Genomic DNA, 18,693 nt, shown 5'->3' with positions numbered 1-18,693 from the left:
TTTAAAAAAAAAAAAAACCTTTCCAGGTGAACATAATTTGACCTGCTCTTTTGAATGGACATGTCCCCGCGGCCACAAAATAAATAACTTCAAACTGCTCACATTCAGTGTTAGCAGTCACACGTCATTACAAATAAAGTGATTTTCTGGGGTAATATGGTAACGGGTTAGCATTAGGCTGTGGGGTTGTACTCATGATGGGTGTGCCACATCATTAAAAGCGACCAAGTCATTCTGTCTCTGATTGGTTGTTTTTCCATGGACGCGGTTGTGTCTAAAATAGCAAAATAAGAGGCGCAACATGAGACCGTAGATGCCATTTCTTTTTTTTCACAGATCATATTTACCATGTCAGTTTTATCAGTCAATTATTACTTTGTCAAAAAGAGATTTTTTTTAAAATTGCATGCACCGCATTTAAGGAAATTATTTTATTTTATCCTAAATAGCAAACAGCGTACTGGCTACTCACGAGGTAACAACAAGCAATCTCAAGCCAACAATACGGACTGAATACACCTTGTATGTGTCAAGTGTCATGTTCTGTTCCCGAGAGGGGAAAATCATGATTTTATTTTATTTTTTTTTCCTCCAAGGGCAAGCCACCAAAATTGCAGTTGTCAAGGCTGCAGGTGACCCGCAGCTCATAGACGTGTCCCCTTCTCTTCCCGTCTGACATCGAGAAAATCTTCCCCGGTGTAGATCACACCACTTCACTTAATTGCCATTCTGTCCTGCCTGTCCAACTCCAGCAGTTTTCCTCTCCCGTCACACACTGTACCCCCGCCTTTGCACTTTGCCTGAACTCTGTTTATCTGCAGACAGAACACATTCTATGAATGGATAAATAACTAACTAGCCGCGGCTTGGTGACATGTATCTCTCCAGTTATAAATGGACGTATAAAAAGACTGCTTTCATCCCTTATGCGTCCGCGCACTTCGCAAAAGGCTCGCGTCGTTTATTTACCTTGATGTGACTGTACTCCCCCTTGCCGGACTCGCCGCTGACAGGCTTGCTTTCGGGCCTGGGCTTGAGGACTTGACGCAAAGGACTGGAGATTGGCAGGCCTGTCACACTGATTCCATCTGAAAATTCCAAAAAAAAAAGCGGCGCAGCGTCAGCAAAAGTAGCAAGGTTATTTGTAATCGGAGGCGAGCAGAGTATCAGGGGAAAGAAGAACATTGACAAAGTTAAATATCAGCAGTTTGGGAGCGAATTCGCAAGGATTTTTGCAGTTCATTGTTTGAGTATCCTTAATTATCAGACTCACTTTCGACCTTCTGTGCAAATCTTTGCTTTCCTCAAAATTACCAGGCGGCCTCGTGGAGTGGTTAATTGTGTAAATTCATGGCGACCTTGAAGTGCGAGCGCAGTAGCAGGAGCAGCTGTAAAACTGTGCCCGCTGCTTTTGACGCACTCCGTCTATGGTGAAAAGAACCAGGAGCCAACAAAATTCACATCACAATTTGTCTGTGCCGTCAGCGGGGCACTGTGCTGCCCCCCCCCCCACACCCCCCCAAAAGGGTGGGAGAGGAGGAAACAAAATCACTTGGCTTTGCAGGCAAATAGGCTTTGGATAAATTAGAATAAGCACGGCTTGGTGATACAGAACCAATTGGAAGTTGTTGTTTTTTTTTCCTCACATTCTCACCCTGATAAGTCAAGCATAACTGTTAGATTTAGATGGAAGTAAAATTACCATGATTGCATAAACACCCAAGTTTGCAACGCAACACAGTAATGTGGAACAGACTGATGGAAGAAGGTGAAAGAGGAATTAGAAATAGCATCGAGTTTATTTACAGTGGATATGAAAGTCTACGTGGCAAAGCTGTCGGCGGAGAGACGGTGAACTCGTACAACCTTTTTAACGTGAACAATTCAATCAGGAAAAACACAAGCCAGTCAGTTAAGTTGCAAGCTGCAATGAATGGTCCCCCCCCAGGGAGACCTTTTCACGACAAATCCCCCAAAAAGATCAGCTATCAGACTAACCTCTGCCAAAATTAGATGATCATTGCCCGTCTCGCTGGGCGGCAATTTTGGAACACTGCTCCAATGTCAAGTGGAGACGGAATAATGTGCTGACAAAAATGCACCGTCTAAATGGTCAAATGCCAATGGCCTCAGGTCTGTTCGAGTGATACCTAAATGGGCGGAAAAAAGCCAGTGCATTGTGACTTTTGGGACACCCTGTCGCGTAAATTTTAAAACAAGTGCCAAGGAGGATAAGCCGTGTCGCCGCTGCCTTAGCTTCCCGTTGTCACCTGTTGAAGCATTACCCAACTCGGCCTATTCCGTCAAGGCACGGTCGGAGTTTAACAAGCAATCACACAGACACTTTCACGCTTTGGTGGTATGTCGCCTGTTCAAGGAGGCACACATGACTCTCCGTGTCCCATGCCACATGACTAATGGATGACGAGAATAAGTGTGGCACCGCTCGCAATAACCGCCTTGGTTACACTCCACTTCCGATCCATATCAATCTTTTTGTCAAGGATTCCGTGCCCTCAAGAGTTTGTGCAGCGAGCAACAGTAAAATGAGCTACAAACTTGGTCGCGGGACAAATTCAACCAAAAAGTACCGCCGCACGTCTGCCGAAGCGACGTCTGCGATGCGGCAGGGCCACGGTGGATGAACCACGATATACGCTGGGGCAACGAGCAAAAGGTACAGCGGACATTCTTCTGGAAGCTAGAAGCAAGGAGCCGTCAGCAGCGGGAGTGTGAGATTGCAGCTTCTGCCAGCAGTACAAAGGAGCGGCGATGTAAGAACAAACAAGAACAGCAGAACAGAACAGCTCTCCAATCTTTCTCCGTTTTTCCAGCAGCGCACGTCGGGGATGCGCATTTACTGCTGTGGAAGGTACACCCGAGGGTAGAGCTGCCGTCGTCACGCCTACCCATAGACGATCGGCACATCAACGCGAGGCAACGGCGCTGTCATTAGGTACGACACTCGCAGCATTTAACATGATAAACCTCCCGGCGAGTCAAGGCCCATTTGTCCCGAGTGATGACATCACTCCTGTCGGGTCCTGAGTTATTGTGTTGTCGTTTCAAGGCGGGGCCAAAGTGAGGGATAAACTCATTTGGGGATATATCGGCGAGGCTCAGCCTGCGTCGAATGTTCTCTCCTGACTGTGTTCTTTGTCTAATGTGCCCACGTCTGTCTGCCTTGGCTGACAAAGGACATCAGGTACACAGAGAGGAAAAAAAAAAAATGGGTGGAGGGGTCGGGGGACAGATCAGGCTGATCGATTCCCCTCCTCCATACGTGCATACAAATAGAAGAAAATGATTAGTTACCGGCCCCGATATAGCATGACAATCAGTCACTTCAGATCGACTATAAATAAGCGTAAACGATGCATCTGTGACGCGCGGCGGGCCGACACGTGAGCCACAAGCTGGAGCTGACGGGAGACAGGCCGAGAGCGTGGCTGCGGATAAAGCATTGCAAATCAATTCATTAATAGTGATTAAACCCAATGATGGCAATTTAATTCATCTACAACACAGGTGTCAAACTCAAGGCCCGGGGGCCAGATGTGGCCCACCACATCGTTTTAAGTGGCCCGCGAAAGCTAATCAAAGATGACAACTTCCATGATGCTTGCTAAAATCTGTAACAAAATTTCAAATTTTTAAACGTAATAAATCTGCGACATATGGTATGGACAGCTTTCCATTCACAGTGACCCGGATATTTTTATTTTATTACTGGTGTAGCATCCTTATAGCTTTGAAAAAACCCACCCAATATTCACTGAGAAATAAAATATTGATCAACGGCTGGAATCCTGGATAGGCTCCTTTATCTGGTTCTACAGCGTGCGGCAAAAGAATGAGAGGAGGCGCTAAGGAATACTCAAAAAGTGTGTTTGAAGCATTAAAAAAAAACCCTACAACGCATCAAATATGTTGCAAATTTTCACCTACGGTCTTGAATGAATCCCATGTGACAAACGAGTGTTCTCTCTTTGACCCAACCGAACATTTTGAACGATGCAAATCTTTCCTGGCAATATTCTTTTTTAAAATACGTCAAATACATGAAGTACATTGACACGGCAGTCAACAAGAGGTTCTCCTGGTCGAAATGACCCATGGACATATTTTTTGTTGACAGTATTCCCCCATCAATCAATTTGCCATCACTGAAAGACTCACCCATTCACTGTTAGCAGACAACACTAGACCATAGAAATAAAACATCGGGTTAATGGTGAAGAAAACCTCACAGGCGGTGCCAACTATGGCTTTCAAGTGAGTGAGAAATGATTCATGGTCGGATGAGGCGCATTCTCCTCAGAATGTTGCTCTCTTTGTCTCTTACATTTTGCAGACTATGCCCCCCCTCTGGTTTCAAACCAAATGGCTTTGCACCGAGTATAATGGAGCCATATGACGCATAAGCCACATATGCTTGAAAGGGATTAACCGTGTTTAGTTTTGACTAAAAACAAATTTAATCAAGGTGATAGCAGTTACTTTGGAATATGAATGAACGTCTGGTGCATTGAAGCTTACGCCAAGCAAGGTCCCACAATGCCGTTTGACTGCCAGGCAAATCTCTCAGCATTTCACAGCAGACTGAGGGTGTTTTTTGTCCCCTCCTTTTCTTTTTTTATATCTGTTGTGTGTGATGATATTCACACACGGGTGCACTGCTGGTGGTGCATTTTATTTCACCAGGCAATGATTGGTTTGGCTAGAGCTCACGGGGGTTGAGGTGGAGGGCGGGCATGCATGCAGTCAATGTTGCCAGCGGTTCTGAATGCCAACACACAGGAAGGTTTCATCAACGATAATTGATTTTTATTTTATTTATTTATTTTTTAACTGTATACAAATCCGAATTAGAGTTGTGTGCATTCATTGTAGAACCACGTGAACGCGCCATGCTAGGCAGCATTGGAACATGGAAGACGGACATTTTAAAAAAAGCAGGCTTACTCTTACTTATGCACTAACTATTTTCCCTCCGGAAGTGAAGCGAGGCAGTGCACGCTCTGCGCCTCCAGTGACCGCGCACACAATTGCCGAGTCATGCGTTTGGCGAGACCACTCACACGAGACGCCCGCTATTTATTTGTCTTTCTCTCGTCAATCGTCCTTTATCACAAATGTACGGGACGTGACGTTTAGCGGCCTTTCTAATATCAAGTATTTATTGAATGAACGTGGCATATCTAGTCGCTCTTGCGGCTCGCACATTGTTGAATAGTGTGGAATTGACTGAAGCATCATCAAAAGCTTTGAAAACATATCCAAAAATTCAATTTTGAACTTGTTTGAAAGGCTTTAAAGATCAATCCCTCAATCAAAATTGAAGTACAGGCTAATCTTCCATTTGAGGCTCATATTTTTATGTCGGAGAGGTGCCGCCGCCTGTCACTGTTGCAATATGATGCAATAGTTCAGGGCTGCCTTGTTCAAACACCACCAGAGCATCAATCCGGTGTTAATAATGCCAATTCATTGACATGTCAGTGTAACAGCATCAAATGTGTTGACTGAAAATTGCATCACCACAACAACAGCCTTCAGAGCCTCTTACTTAGGCAGTACCACGCCTTATCTCCTTTATTCAGGGCCTCAATTATTGCTCAGCTAATTAGAAACAGTGGAACGGTATCGTCGAAATGACCTCATGAAGGGAGATAAACACCCAGCACCCTGTGTGTTTACTCTGTCAGTCATCTGCGTCGCAAAAATAAATAAATAAAACACACACGCCAAGTAGAAATCGGTGTGTTGCAGGCGTCTGTCCGTACGGGTCCCTCATTAATATTTATCAGAGGGAGAGGTTCAACAGTCCCAAGGAGAAGGTAAGGGGGGAAAGAAAGAGCTTGAACTTGGGAAAAAAAACAGAAAGAAAGGAACACAATGGGCAAACTCACAGGTAGGGAAGAAGGTCGGACCCCACCCCCCCCTTCCCCTTTTTCCAAATTTGGAATATAAATGAGAGAAGAGGTTGAGTGGAAGCCAGAATACGGGGAGTGAAATAAAGGTATAGAGACCTTCAAGACCTCTCTACTGTTACGCTGAATGTGAAATAAGGCAGCCTGATCCTCGTTAGCGACAGAAGAAAATGTAACCACCTCTCTTGTCTTCTCTCCTGGTTCAGTTTAATTATGGCTATTCTGAATCAAAAAGTCCATTGTCGTGTACTCGGCGAACGCTGGCACAAATACTGCACAAGATGCACCGATTGCCTTCACAATTATCGATGCAATCATGAACCATGCATGTTAATCTTCACAGTGAAAAATAGATTTGCAATTATTCATTAAAGGAGAGGAATGTGTGTGTTTAGCCAAATCTCATCATACACAAAATTACACACAGTGCAAAAAAAAAAAAAATTAAAGCACAAGCCTGGCGCACATTATGTTCTATTACGTCTGATTTGATATGGCACAGTTGTATTGCAATTGCAAGATTGGGCTTACCATCATTCAGGTCCTGCAACAGGCTCTCCTGGCCAGAGAAGTCCAGTTTGACGTTTACGTTGACCGCCAGCGTAACAGCTTGGCCGGGTTTAAGAGGGATGTGAGACGCAACCTCAGCCAGGTCCCAACTCAGAAAATCCCCAAACACTTTCTCTGTACACATGAGGGATATGCAAAAAGCTTCATGTTAAAACATAGCATGCACCCCCAAAATAAGAATGTAAATATGTTTAAGGTTTAATGAGACTGAGTGGTGGGCAAATGTACTCAAAGCATGTTGACGAGTTATGTGTGTGTGTGTGTGTGTGTGTGTGTATAAAATTCTGGATTGTGGCTTTTAACCTAACGCGAGTATACTTGGAGGTTTACTATTCTTCCAGCATTCAACTGTGACTGCGCCTCTCAAAGAAGATACCCCCCCCCCCAAAAAAAAAAAAAAAAAGAAAATCTGCGACATAATGCCGTGGTAGATGAACCACTATATGATGGGGAACACTGTAGTTTAGACTTGCTGCTAGCATAGCTGTCCAGAATAGATGGGGCTAAAGAGAAGCAATGCATTGTGACAGGATGCTGGTAGTATAATTTGTGTTTTTTTTTTTTTGTTTTTTTTGACTTCAGGGATAACAGAGCCACTGATTGGCCGGGCTGCGCTCATCGTCTGCAGCTCGACGCCAGGCTCTAATTTACACCAACAACGAATGACTCAGCTGCATCCACTTGAGCCCCGAGCGTCAAATGAATGATGCATCACCTGAATAAAGCATGTGTTCATTCCATGCAGTTGAGACACTCCTCGGAATGGGAGCAACAGGCAGTCACTTTTTTTTTTTTCTCAAGCCCGCTCACATCGCGAGCTCTGCATGCACACCCTCTTAATGGGGATGTATTTTTTATGAATAACACCCAGCTTTACATATTCATAAACTCTGTGCATTAAAGAGAGAAAAGTGGATGAGTGAGCAGAGAGAGAAATATGACCGGTAAGTCATTCGCTTGATGACGTGATTGTGACTCCACTAAGGCAATAACAGGAAACTGCAGTAACAATTATTACTCTTCTCTTTGAGAGGTTTTTTTTTTTTTTGCTTGCCAATTGACATTCAGGAAAATCTATCCGGCGGTCGGCACTGGAACTCAACGTCACTAAAAGCTCGATTGAGAGAGCAATAAAGTATAACCCTTACGGACTTCAAGTTATTTGGCATCATCATCTTTTTGAAGCCTTTTGGTGTTTGTTTTTTGTCCCCATCAGTGGTTGTGATAGCAGGCCATCAGCTTCCTGGTTTGTAAAGAACAGATCCTGTTTATTAGGCTAAATTATACGATGCGTTCTAGGACTGGGAACGGCAAAAAGGCATTCGAATCCTTCCCTGCTTGAGAGAAGATCAGATGGCAATTTCATTTTATTTTAAATAAAAAGACTCACTTTCATGTTAACGCTTCATTAACTTGTCAAAAAACGGGTGTTTAATTTGTCAGCTCAAATGTCGCCAAACTTAATTTCTCCTACAAGACAAGAGGACCCAGCGTCGCGCCGGGCGGCTCGTGCTCCAGAAACACAAATCTTTTTGTCCCTGCATGTCTTCCCGTGGTGACTCACGCATCTTTTATTCATTCGGCACTCGCTAAGAATTCTGAATTGTGCCAAGAGAGGAAAAACTCGAACCAAATCAGTCCACGCTGTCAGGTTAGTGCTGAGGAGGCGGGCGGGTGAGCGCATGGTCGCGTGAAGGCCACTGGCGATGCAGCCCGTCGCCATGGTGCTGTCTTGTGACACTGTGGACTATACACCTGACCTTTAATTTGTCATCCTTGACAAATCTGCTTCCGCCAACAGAATAAAACCGTAAGAAAATGAGGCGATTTTTTTACAGAGCATACGGTGGAAGGCAGCCTCACACTTTTTGACTAGAAGGAACCCCCGCCTATTTGTCGTTGAGGCATTCGCTAATTCACCGAAACATTGGTTAAGATGTGAAAAATCTTGATGTGCAAACCCTCAATCACAGAGACACAATCGCAGAGAAAAATGACAAAACAAGTACTTTTTTGTTATTATCAGCACATTTTCTGGTTCCAATTAAAAATGACACTTAAGGGCTGCCTTGTGTGGTGGTGGGGAAAAAAGTGGGAAAAAATTCATACTAAAGAAAAAGAAAAAAGAAAAAAACGATGTCACAATGTCCACACAAATCCGGGCTTCAAAAGGTCTCACTTAGCTCAAATGTGGTGCACCCTTAATTGCTTGCAAGGGACCTTTTCTTTGGACTGTAATAACACCGATTATTGAGCACGTCAGAAATAAAGGAGGAAACCAACTGGCCCAAAATAGTGTGTATAAAAATATAAGCCTTCGAGAGTCGATTTTACTCTTAAGGTCTAACTCAACCAATAGTAACAATCTAGAAGACTGCAGCTAACCTGCCTCATAAAATAACAATGACAGACATTTATACCAGGCAAGGACAGTCCGAACGGCTTCAATGGCGATACGCCACATCACCTGCCCAAGTTTAAACGGGCTTTTTCTAAAAATAGCAATTTCACACTGACTGAGAACGAAAAAAAAAAAAGAGGCCAGACTGAAAGTCAGACTGCAAAATAACGATGAGTGACCGCAGTGATCTGAGGACGCAGGCACGTGTCCAACACAAGATGAAGCACAGGGAAAAAGGCCATCTGAATGTGAAGAGTAAGTCAAGCTAAAACCAAAAATTGTGCCAGTGTAAATCCAAAGATCATGGAGTCATTTCCCATGGGAATTTTGTCGGAGCATTAGTTGAAAAGCCATTCAAACACAACGTAGAAAGAGCAGCTAGGGGTACTCACCTTTGGTGGTAACGTTCTTGGAGGTGAGCTCCAGGCTCTCGATGTCCTCGGAGCCGATGTTCTCCAAGGTGATGGTCATCTGCTGGCCTTCGCCATTGAAAAGCTGCACGGACACGGCGCTGGAAAGCTCCTCTTTGGACATGGGCTGAGGTGTGTGGGCTGACCTGAGTGTGGATAAAGAGAAGCGTTTATCACCTCCTGGCCTCTTGGTGACGAGGAACTATGTTGACGTGAGTTCAAGAGCTTCATGTGGTGCTTTGCCATGATCCTGTCGCATCCATAGGCGGGTTATAAAACCGTTCAAAATGAATTTCCCTTCTCAAATAGTTTCAGTTGTCATTATAATGAATCTGTTCCAAAATAATGTACATATGTAGATATTCTTGATAATCTCGCATTTGGTCCTTGGCACATTCTTTGCCCACCCCCGATCTAAACCGTTAAAATTATCAATCAATAATTAACAGCAATAGCTTGGCGAAGAAAGAAAGGTACGACAGGTTCTGTTGCAGAGCCAAAAAAACAAGATATGAAAGAGCTGAACGCCGAGCAGCCTCCTCTGATATCAAAACTGAAGGTCCATCAGAGGACCCTGGAGACCACCGATATTACATTTGCATTCTCTTTGCCGCGCGTCTCTGCGACAGTGCTCTTGGAAGCCGAAAAAGTACAAAAAGATCTTCCGCATCAAAAGCGCTGTGCTTGAAGGCGTGAGGGTTTTGTCGCGGTTACACTTTCACCGCGATCAGACGCTTGTTTCCTTGCAGTAAATTCAATTCATTCCCCTCTCTCATGTTGCTCGCAGGGGAAGCCTGCATGCTGCACAGGTAAACACAAGTTTGTTTGCTTGTCAGCCAGAGTGCAAAAGCAAAAGGCTGAATATGCACTTTTCTTATTTAAATTGTACATTTTTAAAACCACGAAACATGATGCCTTTTCTGTCCAGAATCAGGTTTTGGATTGTCATGTGTCCGACTTTTGTTTTTCAGTGGGTGTACATTAAGGTCAAGGTGATGTGCGCAGCACTGGGGGAAAGAGAGAGAGAGAAAAAAAAAAAAAAAACTTGCCCAACAACACTCAGAGAGCACAGACCTTGAAACTGTCCAAAGTGGCTAAACTAAAAATCGGCGTAGCCTCTTATTTTATTTATCCATAACACGCAAAAACTACTAGCTTCCATGAAACCTTGTGGACCTGCTGCACCTCATGCCTCTACCAAGGCCAAACGATAAGCTATACGGTGAAGGGATAATAATAAGCCTCGAACCGTGGTAGTGATGTACTGAGCTGGAGACGAGGAAGCGAAGGGATGACCTCAACCAGGCATCCTTCAGTCTTGACCCCGGGCAGACCCTCCAGTAGGCAATCGCTGGTAACGCCAAACACTGAGGTCTGGTAGCCTTGGATCAAATGAAGCACAGCCATGGAAAGTCATTCGAGCATTGAGTCAATGTCATTGATAGCCTTTTTAAGCATGCTAGTAGGACAACTACATGCTACTCGTAGTGAGGAACAGGTATCAATACTATATGCCTGTGTGCATAATCGTAACTAAAACGATTATCCAATACTACGACAGCGAGATCACTTTATCAGGGATTTATTCATGTTTCAGACGACATCAGATAGAACTCACCGTTCACGCTAATGTTGCCAGAGGTTCGTGGGACGCCCACCAAAGTAACAGGGTAGAGGCCGGACTCTGCCGGGAGTGACAGCCCAGCAGGGAGGGACTCAAATTCGACTCCGGAGGTCAGTAAACCCTAAGGGAAAAGAGAGGAAGGGTCAACATACTGTATTTCACAGAAGGGAGAAAAACAAACTACAATGAAGTCATGAACATCTTATTTTTGTCGCGTTTTTAGTTCAGGTTATGTTTTTACTGCTTCAGTTATGATCATGATGTGGCGTGGGTTTTTTTTTTTTCCCCTGTGTTAGCTTGAGTGCTTCTGTTTTGGTTAGCAACAAAGTTGAAATATTGGGTTGTTTCACTATGTTCCCAAATGCCCACCAGTGGTTGAACTCATCACAAGAATTGAAACGGGAAGTGTATGGACGGCTGCATTATCCGGACTATAACCCGCTACTTTTTTCCCCACGCGTTGAACCATGCGGCTTTTAACATGACTGTCAAGCTGCATGCCGTCAGTAGATTAACCCTCATCACATCTGGCCCATGAAGTCACCGAACATGTCACAGTGGACCAATGAAACTGTCCTCCCGCCTCTTATACTCAATATTCGTCACATTTGCCCAATTTCCAGATTCCAGCTTCACTTCGGAATAGTTGCATTGCCCGATTTTAAGTTAGCGTGTTTTTAATTCACACCTGACCAGACAAACCGAGTTGTGATTAAAACTATGTGTGACACATCTATGCAGGAGGCGGGTAGGTCTATCAATTTCCACAGGCGGCACTGATACCAATTAGGATTGTTTGGCCTCGACGGCACTGTGCGCTCTACCCGAATGCCATTCAAGTTTACAAGCACGACGGTCGCTGTGAACTCATTACCATAACGGCGGGAAACCAGAGCAGCATGAGTTCCTTTTTTTTTTTTGGCGGGGGCCGCTGTGTCTGGCTTTTACGCACTCTGTCGGGACTGCACCATCTAAAATTTGTACGCACGCTTTGACACCCCTTGCTTGGCAAAATTAAACATTTATGACTACACCCCACACAGAAAGTTTGATTGAAAGAAAAGTTATCACATTTTTGTCAGGAATCAAAATATCAAAACACTCAAGAGTGACTCCATTTCAATTAGGTATTCCAAAAATGCGGAAAGCAATTGCATCCAGGAGCCTCTTGGTGCCAAGTGAACAATTTGAGGTGATTCGAGGAGCTTCACTGAGACGAAAGTAGTCCTTGGCTACCATCGCGTGGCGTCGATATGCAATTATAAATGTCGTGAATGTTGAATTAGCTGATTTGAATGAAACCACTGTTGAGATCTTCGAAAGTAAAAATGCTTGTGCCAAAGTTTCTGCTGTGATTGATGTATGCACAAAAAGCTATTTTTCTCCAGATTTTGGGCAAAGCGGCTGAATTTCACAACACTTACCCATGTACTACTGCTCAGTACTACAAAACGGAAAAAGGTAGGAATGCCTTTTTTTCTGGTGAAAGAAGAGAATCTGCGTTTTGATTTGCAAGATCCGATGGAAAAATTCGAGAACGCAATCGTTCTAAAGACCGACTGAACTTTTCTGCACCACTCCAGCATGTGGCGAAGTGCTACTACAAGGGAGACTCAGCACTCAACTGACACAGCGCACGCCGGCTAGAATGCATCCCGTGCAATGTGCAATCAAGCCCCCGCATTTACATTCACAGCGCACGCCGCGAGAGACAGACCGCGGTGACGCAACGACTGCATCAATCCGTTCACGGCAGACACTACCTCACGGAGGAAAAGGCCGCCGAAGACGAAAAAGCTTTTGAGGCACCTTAATGAAGAACGCCCTTGGTATAAGCGTAGGTAAGGCGCATAGTAGTGGCAAGTATCACAGCTAACCTATTGGGAATCCTTCATTGGCATGCCGGCCTTGAAAAGGTTAATTATGAGAGCCCGGTATTGTATCGCTTGTGCTGCTGTTGATCGAGTTCTATTTAAAAAAATAACAATAATAAAGCCTAGTCCAAGGATGAGCAACCACTGCATCATTCAAGTGACACAATTCCGATGTCTTGCTTTTAAGTAGTAGCCTAACAACAATTAATGATTTAAAAATTATTTTTTTTTTTTATGTTTTAGGCCGCAGCAAAATGAGAATGAATCAACAGCATCTCTGTTGGCTGCAATCAAGTATTAATGGTCCGAATCGACAGCATTTTAATCAGTGAAGTGATAATGCCAATAGTAATAGATTAAACCATGAATATACCGCACACAATAATCTCACTTTAATATCATTTCAAATTTAAACAGAAACGGCTTACAGATGATTTGATGTTTATTTTTCAAATGCAAGTGATGTGTGAGGACACTGGCACGTGTCGCCGCTTTTCAAACTGTAAAAGAAACCAACGACGACGTTTCTATAAGCCATTTTATGAAGATATCCTCAATTTTGAAAAACGTATTGTAAGCGACTCTCTTTAATTGGTAACCCACTGCCTCCGGCAATGCGGAACTTTCTGTGCATCACCTTGAGAACATTTCTAAATGCTAATGTATTGAACTTAAAAGTTCCACTAAAGGGGATTAGCATACCAAATTTGGAGACTCACCGGTGTACTGTTTTCTTAAATACAGCAAATCTTTCACGTTAGGAGCTATCTACTCTGACAGGATAGGTTGCGCAAACCCATAAAAGTAATGCCACATCTGCGGTATGATGCTCTCCGATGGCCTCTTACTGTCAAGCAGTGAGGAGTTTGCTCTCACCTCGAGACCAGCAAGTATTAAATTGTCCCCAAAAAAGCTTTTAAGTGATCTTAATTGGGCTAACCACGATAAACAAGTATGCCTTGATGGGGTTCGGTGGTCGAGAAATTCATGCGTCCGTGGATTGCTTTTTACAACGGGGCGGTTTGATTTGGAGATTATGGCAAAACATGGGCAGGTTGGAGATGAGGGTGTCGTGAATCACTGACCACGTTCTCCACTCGAAGCTCGTAAGGCATGGGGTTGTAGACCATGAGTTGCACCTCGCAAACATCTCCTTGAACCCATTGGAAGTCTGAAAACAAAGAAAAAAGACCGATGCAATCAATTTCCCCTTTGTGTAGGGCGCCAATAATTGTTCTGTCGTGGGATCAAACATAGGTACGATGTTTGGAACAACGTCGATGATGTCACTTCATGTTGGAGCGAGAGAGCAAACCGGAACGAAATTGAGCTTCATTTTACTTGGATTTCAATTCAAATATTACAGACCGGCAGCGGTGTATCCATCATGAATGATTTGATGGAAAGCGTAGACTGAAACTTTAATATTCCCAGTCAACTGCTTCAAACAGACACGCGTCTGAGTCACTTCGACCCCTGGAGGGGTTTAAAGGAGGCAAAAAGGTTTCAGGAAAGGCAATGCATCAGTTAGCTAGCTAGCTACAAACACACGCTAGATATATACACTGTGCTCACATAATGTGAATGTCTGGAAAAGTGCAGTGTAACCTGGGCTCTGGCATGCTCTCGTAACCAACCAATTAGTTGCGACGGGGGAAATAATATGCAGTCACCTCAGCTAAAACGTTTCCATAAAACCTTATGAAGAAGGAATGCATGAATGGACGAGTTAAACATTGCTCATGTTTGATTCCACCTTATTTTGCAAGGATACCAAAACCATACCACCTCGTTGCAGCGTGGACGCAAAGCCTTTGTGACACACTTTCGCACCAATCGGATGCGCAGCATGCATCTTGAAGCAAACATCATGTATAGTTGAACATCCAGAAGCCATCATTTGCAGCTGCGTCGCCCAGAATGCTAATGAGATCAGTCAAACCCGCGAGTGGGACATGACCGCTCGCTCAGAGGCTGCCAAGGTTTAGAAGTGTGCCACTGAGGGAGCGGAATAAAGTTCTCCAGAGTGGATTCCCCGTGTGTACATCGCACTGATCACAAGACAGCCGAGATCCTCGTCTGTTCTTAAAAAAAGTCTTTAAAGTCCCGAGCTCCAAAGCAGGGTTAAGACACTACAAAACGCGCAATCAAGGATGATCTGGCCTTGAGTTTGCGGAGATGAATGCGCGGCCAAATCCATCCCAACATCCCGGGATGTGATTTGTACTTCTCCAAGCTAAGACACACGCTTCAGAAGTGAGAGGACACACAATCAAAATCTCATCAGCGGCCGAGAGAGCTCCCAGGAGGTAGCGGGGATTCATCTCGGGATTGGCCCCTGAGGTCGCGCAGCACTTCAGCCATCCACTAGAAGAACTCCAGGTAGGAGTGTGGTGAGGGGGGGGCATCTCAGTCAAAGACCAAATACGCAGCTCGTACTGCACAAAACTTCCTTGTCATCATCCGGTAACAATTCAAGACAAAAATAATGTGTGAGTAAATGTTTAGGCCAGATTTTCTATATTTCTTGAAAACAAAGGTGAAATACACCAAGAATCGTCTTGTAGTTTTCATTATGGAACAATGGACTCAACTTGCTTAATTCTCGATAAAAAAAAAATAATAATAATAAAATAGCAGACCTGCAATAAAACAAAATGGACAGCTGTCTATTTGCATTTTGTCTGGCGAAATGTAACCAAGTTCAACAAACCAAGTTGAGTTAAGCAGTAGACTCAAGAGGCAGGAGGTCTTCATGATACGCAGGCTAAATTTGATTTCATAACAAAGGCCACGTTACGGGGAAATTGCAATGTAGGCTAGTTTAATTAAAGTTGCATGTCATTGATTTTCCGATGACTATTATTTCCCGGCAAATAAATCACAGTCAAGTCAGTTCACATTGCCGCATTTCCTCCGCAAAAATAACGCGCGAGCGGCAAAGGAGGAAAGGACACGGTGACTGCAGGCGTCGTATGTTTGCAGAGGGAGATAACCGCCGTCGGCTAATATCATCTAAGCATAATTAAGGCGGGATTATAAAAGACGCCAAATGCTCATCTTGTTTGACAAGGCCGTACGAGATAAGCCTCAAGTGGAGCGAGCGCGCCCAGTGAACCGCAGTTCCATCCCGACGCTGACAACCGGAATATTTAATCAATTCCGCCGTGGCTCGCTGTTGCCACGACATGTAAAGCTTTGTGCGGTCAAGTGCACCACCTTGCTCGATCAGCTACCTTCTCATCAGATCAAGGAAATGCGTTGACGCCGTTTGGCCCTGGAATCAATCACCGTGTCGGCTGTCAAGAGTTTTTACCGATCTTCTTGCAGCGCTCCTCTCCTCTGTTGTGCATGACGATGGGCGAGTAGATAAAGGGGCTGGCTGTGGACACGTTGGGACCCAGCAGGCCTTTCACCTTGTGAGGGCGCAGACTCACCGGGAGGTTGAGAAGCTTCACTGACCTTTTTGAGAAATCATAGAAAACAAAGAGGGGGAGTGCTTCCTAGGGAGTGCTTATTTACTCAACTTTAATTCAAGGGTGAGTTTGTAGTTAAAAAAAAAAAAAAAAGATCCCTCTCTGGCCCTATTTCATATCTCCTATTTAATATTTACTTATTTTAAAACACGTCTCGCTGAGACAAGGATAGTCTATAAAATTTTGTGCCAGAAGTTGTGACCAAAGTGTGTGGCAATCACTGCCCCTGAGTTGGTTTTTCCCCCCCAGCTGATTATTTAACTCCTGTCAGGGAAAAAAAAAAAAGTGAAAAAGGAGGGACAGCTCTCAAAACAAATTTGGAGTGAAGATATGTAATGCGGGTGTATTACGCGGATGGCTGCGTCGCTGGGTTTGAAAAACACACAACCGTCATAACCGTTCTCACTGGGTCATCAGTCAAGTTTTCGCCTTCCGTGTATTGAATTGATTGTACATGCCCAAAAATATGTTGAATATGCCATCAACACGAGGGGAAGGAATGAAGGGAGGCTACTTTAAGATCTTACAAGCAGCTTGAAAACTGCAAACTCCACCATTAAGGAGAGGCCTTCATTTGCTTCTTTTTTTTTCTTTTTTGTAACGCGGAAGTCTTCATTTGCATATTATCAATGACATTAAACAATATTACAGTCTAGTCATGGCATAGCCTATTTGTTGTTTTCGTACATACAAAAGTTGTGCTGGTGTCATCTTGGTGCCAAGGAACTATGTAGAAGCAAATTGAGGAGCTTCGTTTAGGCAAACATAGTGTTTTGACGCCATTTTGTGGCATCAAAGTGCAGTTTTAAACGTTTTTAGGGGGACATCAACAAATTACTCGGAGAATTTACAGCCAAAATTCCATAGTACAAAAATAACATTTCAAGATCAACCGAAAATGTAGCGTAAACTTGACACGCAAACTTTATTTGGCCTCTTCTGAACTTTTCAGTGCACATGTCCGAACCGCTCAATGTACTTCAGAATGACCCGTGAATTCAAAAGTTCAGATCAGGTTGAATTATTCAGTCCACCTGAAATTGGACCCAAAAGCCTAAAATGATTATTTTTGTATGAGAATTGTGTAACCTCCCTTTACAAGGATAATTATCGGAAGGCCACTGTGAGAGATCTTAAATGACGCTAATATTATTGTTATTGTGGCTGTGTTGGAGGGGTGCTTATACAGACAGATGTGTCAGCTCATGTGATGAAGCTCAATATGTTGCACAGTTGTTTCTAATGAAGTGTCCAATGAGCGTATTTCACTGGTGTCATTCATCCACTGACAATCCGGACTTACCGGACAATTGGGAGCTTCGTAAAAGGCACCGGTGGGAGCTTCAGGCCATCCGGTAGGGTGATGACCTCCATTCCACCCGGGCACTTGGAGGTGTAATTTTCCAGGCTCTGGGTCACTTCTTTTTTCTCTATAAAACGTACAAACATCACTTACATTTTTTTTTAATCCACAGGTTTGGTGTTTGCGTACTACAAGTAAGCCAAACATTAATGGCCTGCGAGGTGAGTCTCCCTCAGCAATACTGCACCGAGTCTTCAAATAAAAATGTTAAGCCTTATTGTACCTTGAATAGCTTTAAAAATGGAACATTACTGTTCACCCGGCCGTAAAAATTGCTTTGGCTCGGCAAGGCTTGGGAGCAGCCGCTGTGTATCAGAGACTGGCTTGCGAAGAATTTAAACGGTGCAATGACGTGGCTTAAATCCGCTGATGAAAACCTAATTGTGATTCTAAAAACCGCAGCAGCAGAACGCACCTCTCGTGTGACATCATCATTTGAGTCAATTAGCATGTCCGATGAGGGGCTTCCGCAGGATTGACCGGCGTGATTCTGTTCGGTTGACCAACGGTACCGTATCCACTCCAATTTGGTCACTACTCGAGACCTCAACATTTCGCTTTTCAAAGCCTACTCTGCCTTATCATATGTTCCTTAGGGGTGTCACTCACTCCGCCTTGACCCATAATTAGCCTCTTAACCCATAGTAAGAGCCTCAAGCATCATCTACACTGTGGAGATGTACAGTAGCACTTGATGGAATAAATCATTAGCAGGAAACAAAAAAAAACTAAGAAATATGCTTTTCTGTGAAAAGTGACTTTTTAAATGCTTCCACACAAATAGCTGCGTCTCCAGAGTGCCTGCCTACCCATCAAGTGTGAAATTACAAATAAACAGAGTAAATCTTTTGTGAGCTGCCTCCTTCTGAAAATGTGAGTCAACACTTCCAACTTTTTGCTGGCTGAGGAAGTAAAAGTGGGGCTACTTTATAGAACACCGCATCCACATGGGCTTTTCTCCACCAGTAACTCGGCTGGGTGACGATCGCACATTTTCAAGCGACGGCCAGAGTCAGGCAGTTTGCGTTGGGACAACCAGCAC

The 18,693-nt window shown here is 44.0% G+C and overlaps 1 protein-coding gene across 3 annotated transcripts in view; it reads right to left on the bottom strand.

Annotated features, from left to right (window-relative positions):
- Positions 1–18,693, bottom strand: part of trappc9 (trafficking protein particle complex subunit 9) — an 85,876-nt gene that overhangs the window by 54,113 nt on the left and 13,070 nt on the right. For all 3 annotated transcript variants that reach the window (XM_019876285.1, XM_019876287.1, XM_019876286.1), the window contains 8 exons: positions 17,592–17,718; positions 16,129–16,274; positions 13,898–13,983; positions 10,933–11,059; positions 10,564–10,696; positions 9,297–9,460; positions 6,465–6,617; positions 970–1,088 (listed from right to left, as the gene is read on the bottom strand). In XM_019876285.1, the coding sequence (XP_019731844.1) occupies positions 970–1,088; positions 6,465–6,617; positions 9,297–9,460; positions 10,564–10,696; positions 10,933–11,059; positions 13,898–13,983; positions 16,129–16,274; positions 17,592–17,718 (1,055 nt within the window). The remainder of the gene's footprint in view (positions 1–969; positions 1,089–6,464; positions 6,618–9,296; positions 9,461–10,563; positions 10,697–10,932; positions 11,060–13,897; positions 13,984–16,128; positions 16,275–17,591; positions 17,719–18,693) is intronic.

The sequence above is a fragment of the Hippocampus comes genome, unplaced genomic scaffold (assembly GCF_001891065.2).
Source record: "Hippocampus comes isolate QL1 unplaced genomic scaffold, H_comes_QL1_v1.1 scaffold244, whole genome shotgun sequence".
NCBI lineage: Eukaryota > Metazoa > Chordata > Actinopteri > Syngnathiformes > Syngnathidae > Hippocampus > Hippocampus comes.
Note: the sequence above shows the minus strand (reverse complement) of the source record. Positions and strands in the feature narration are given on the sequence as shown.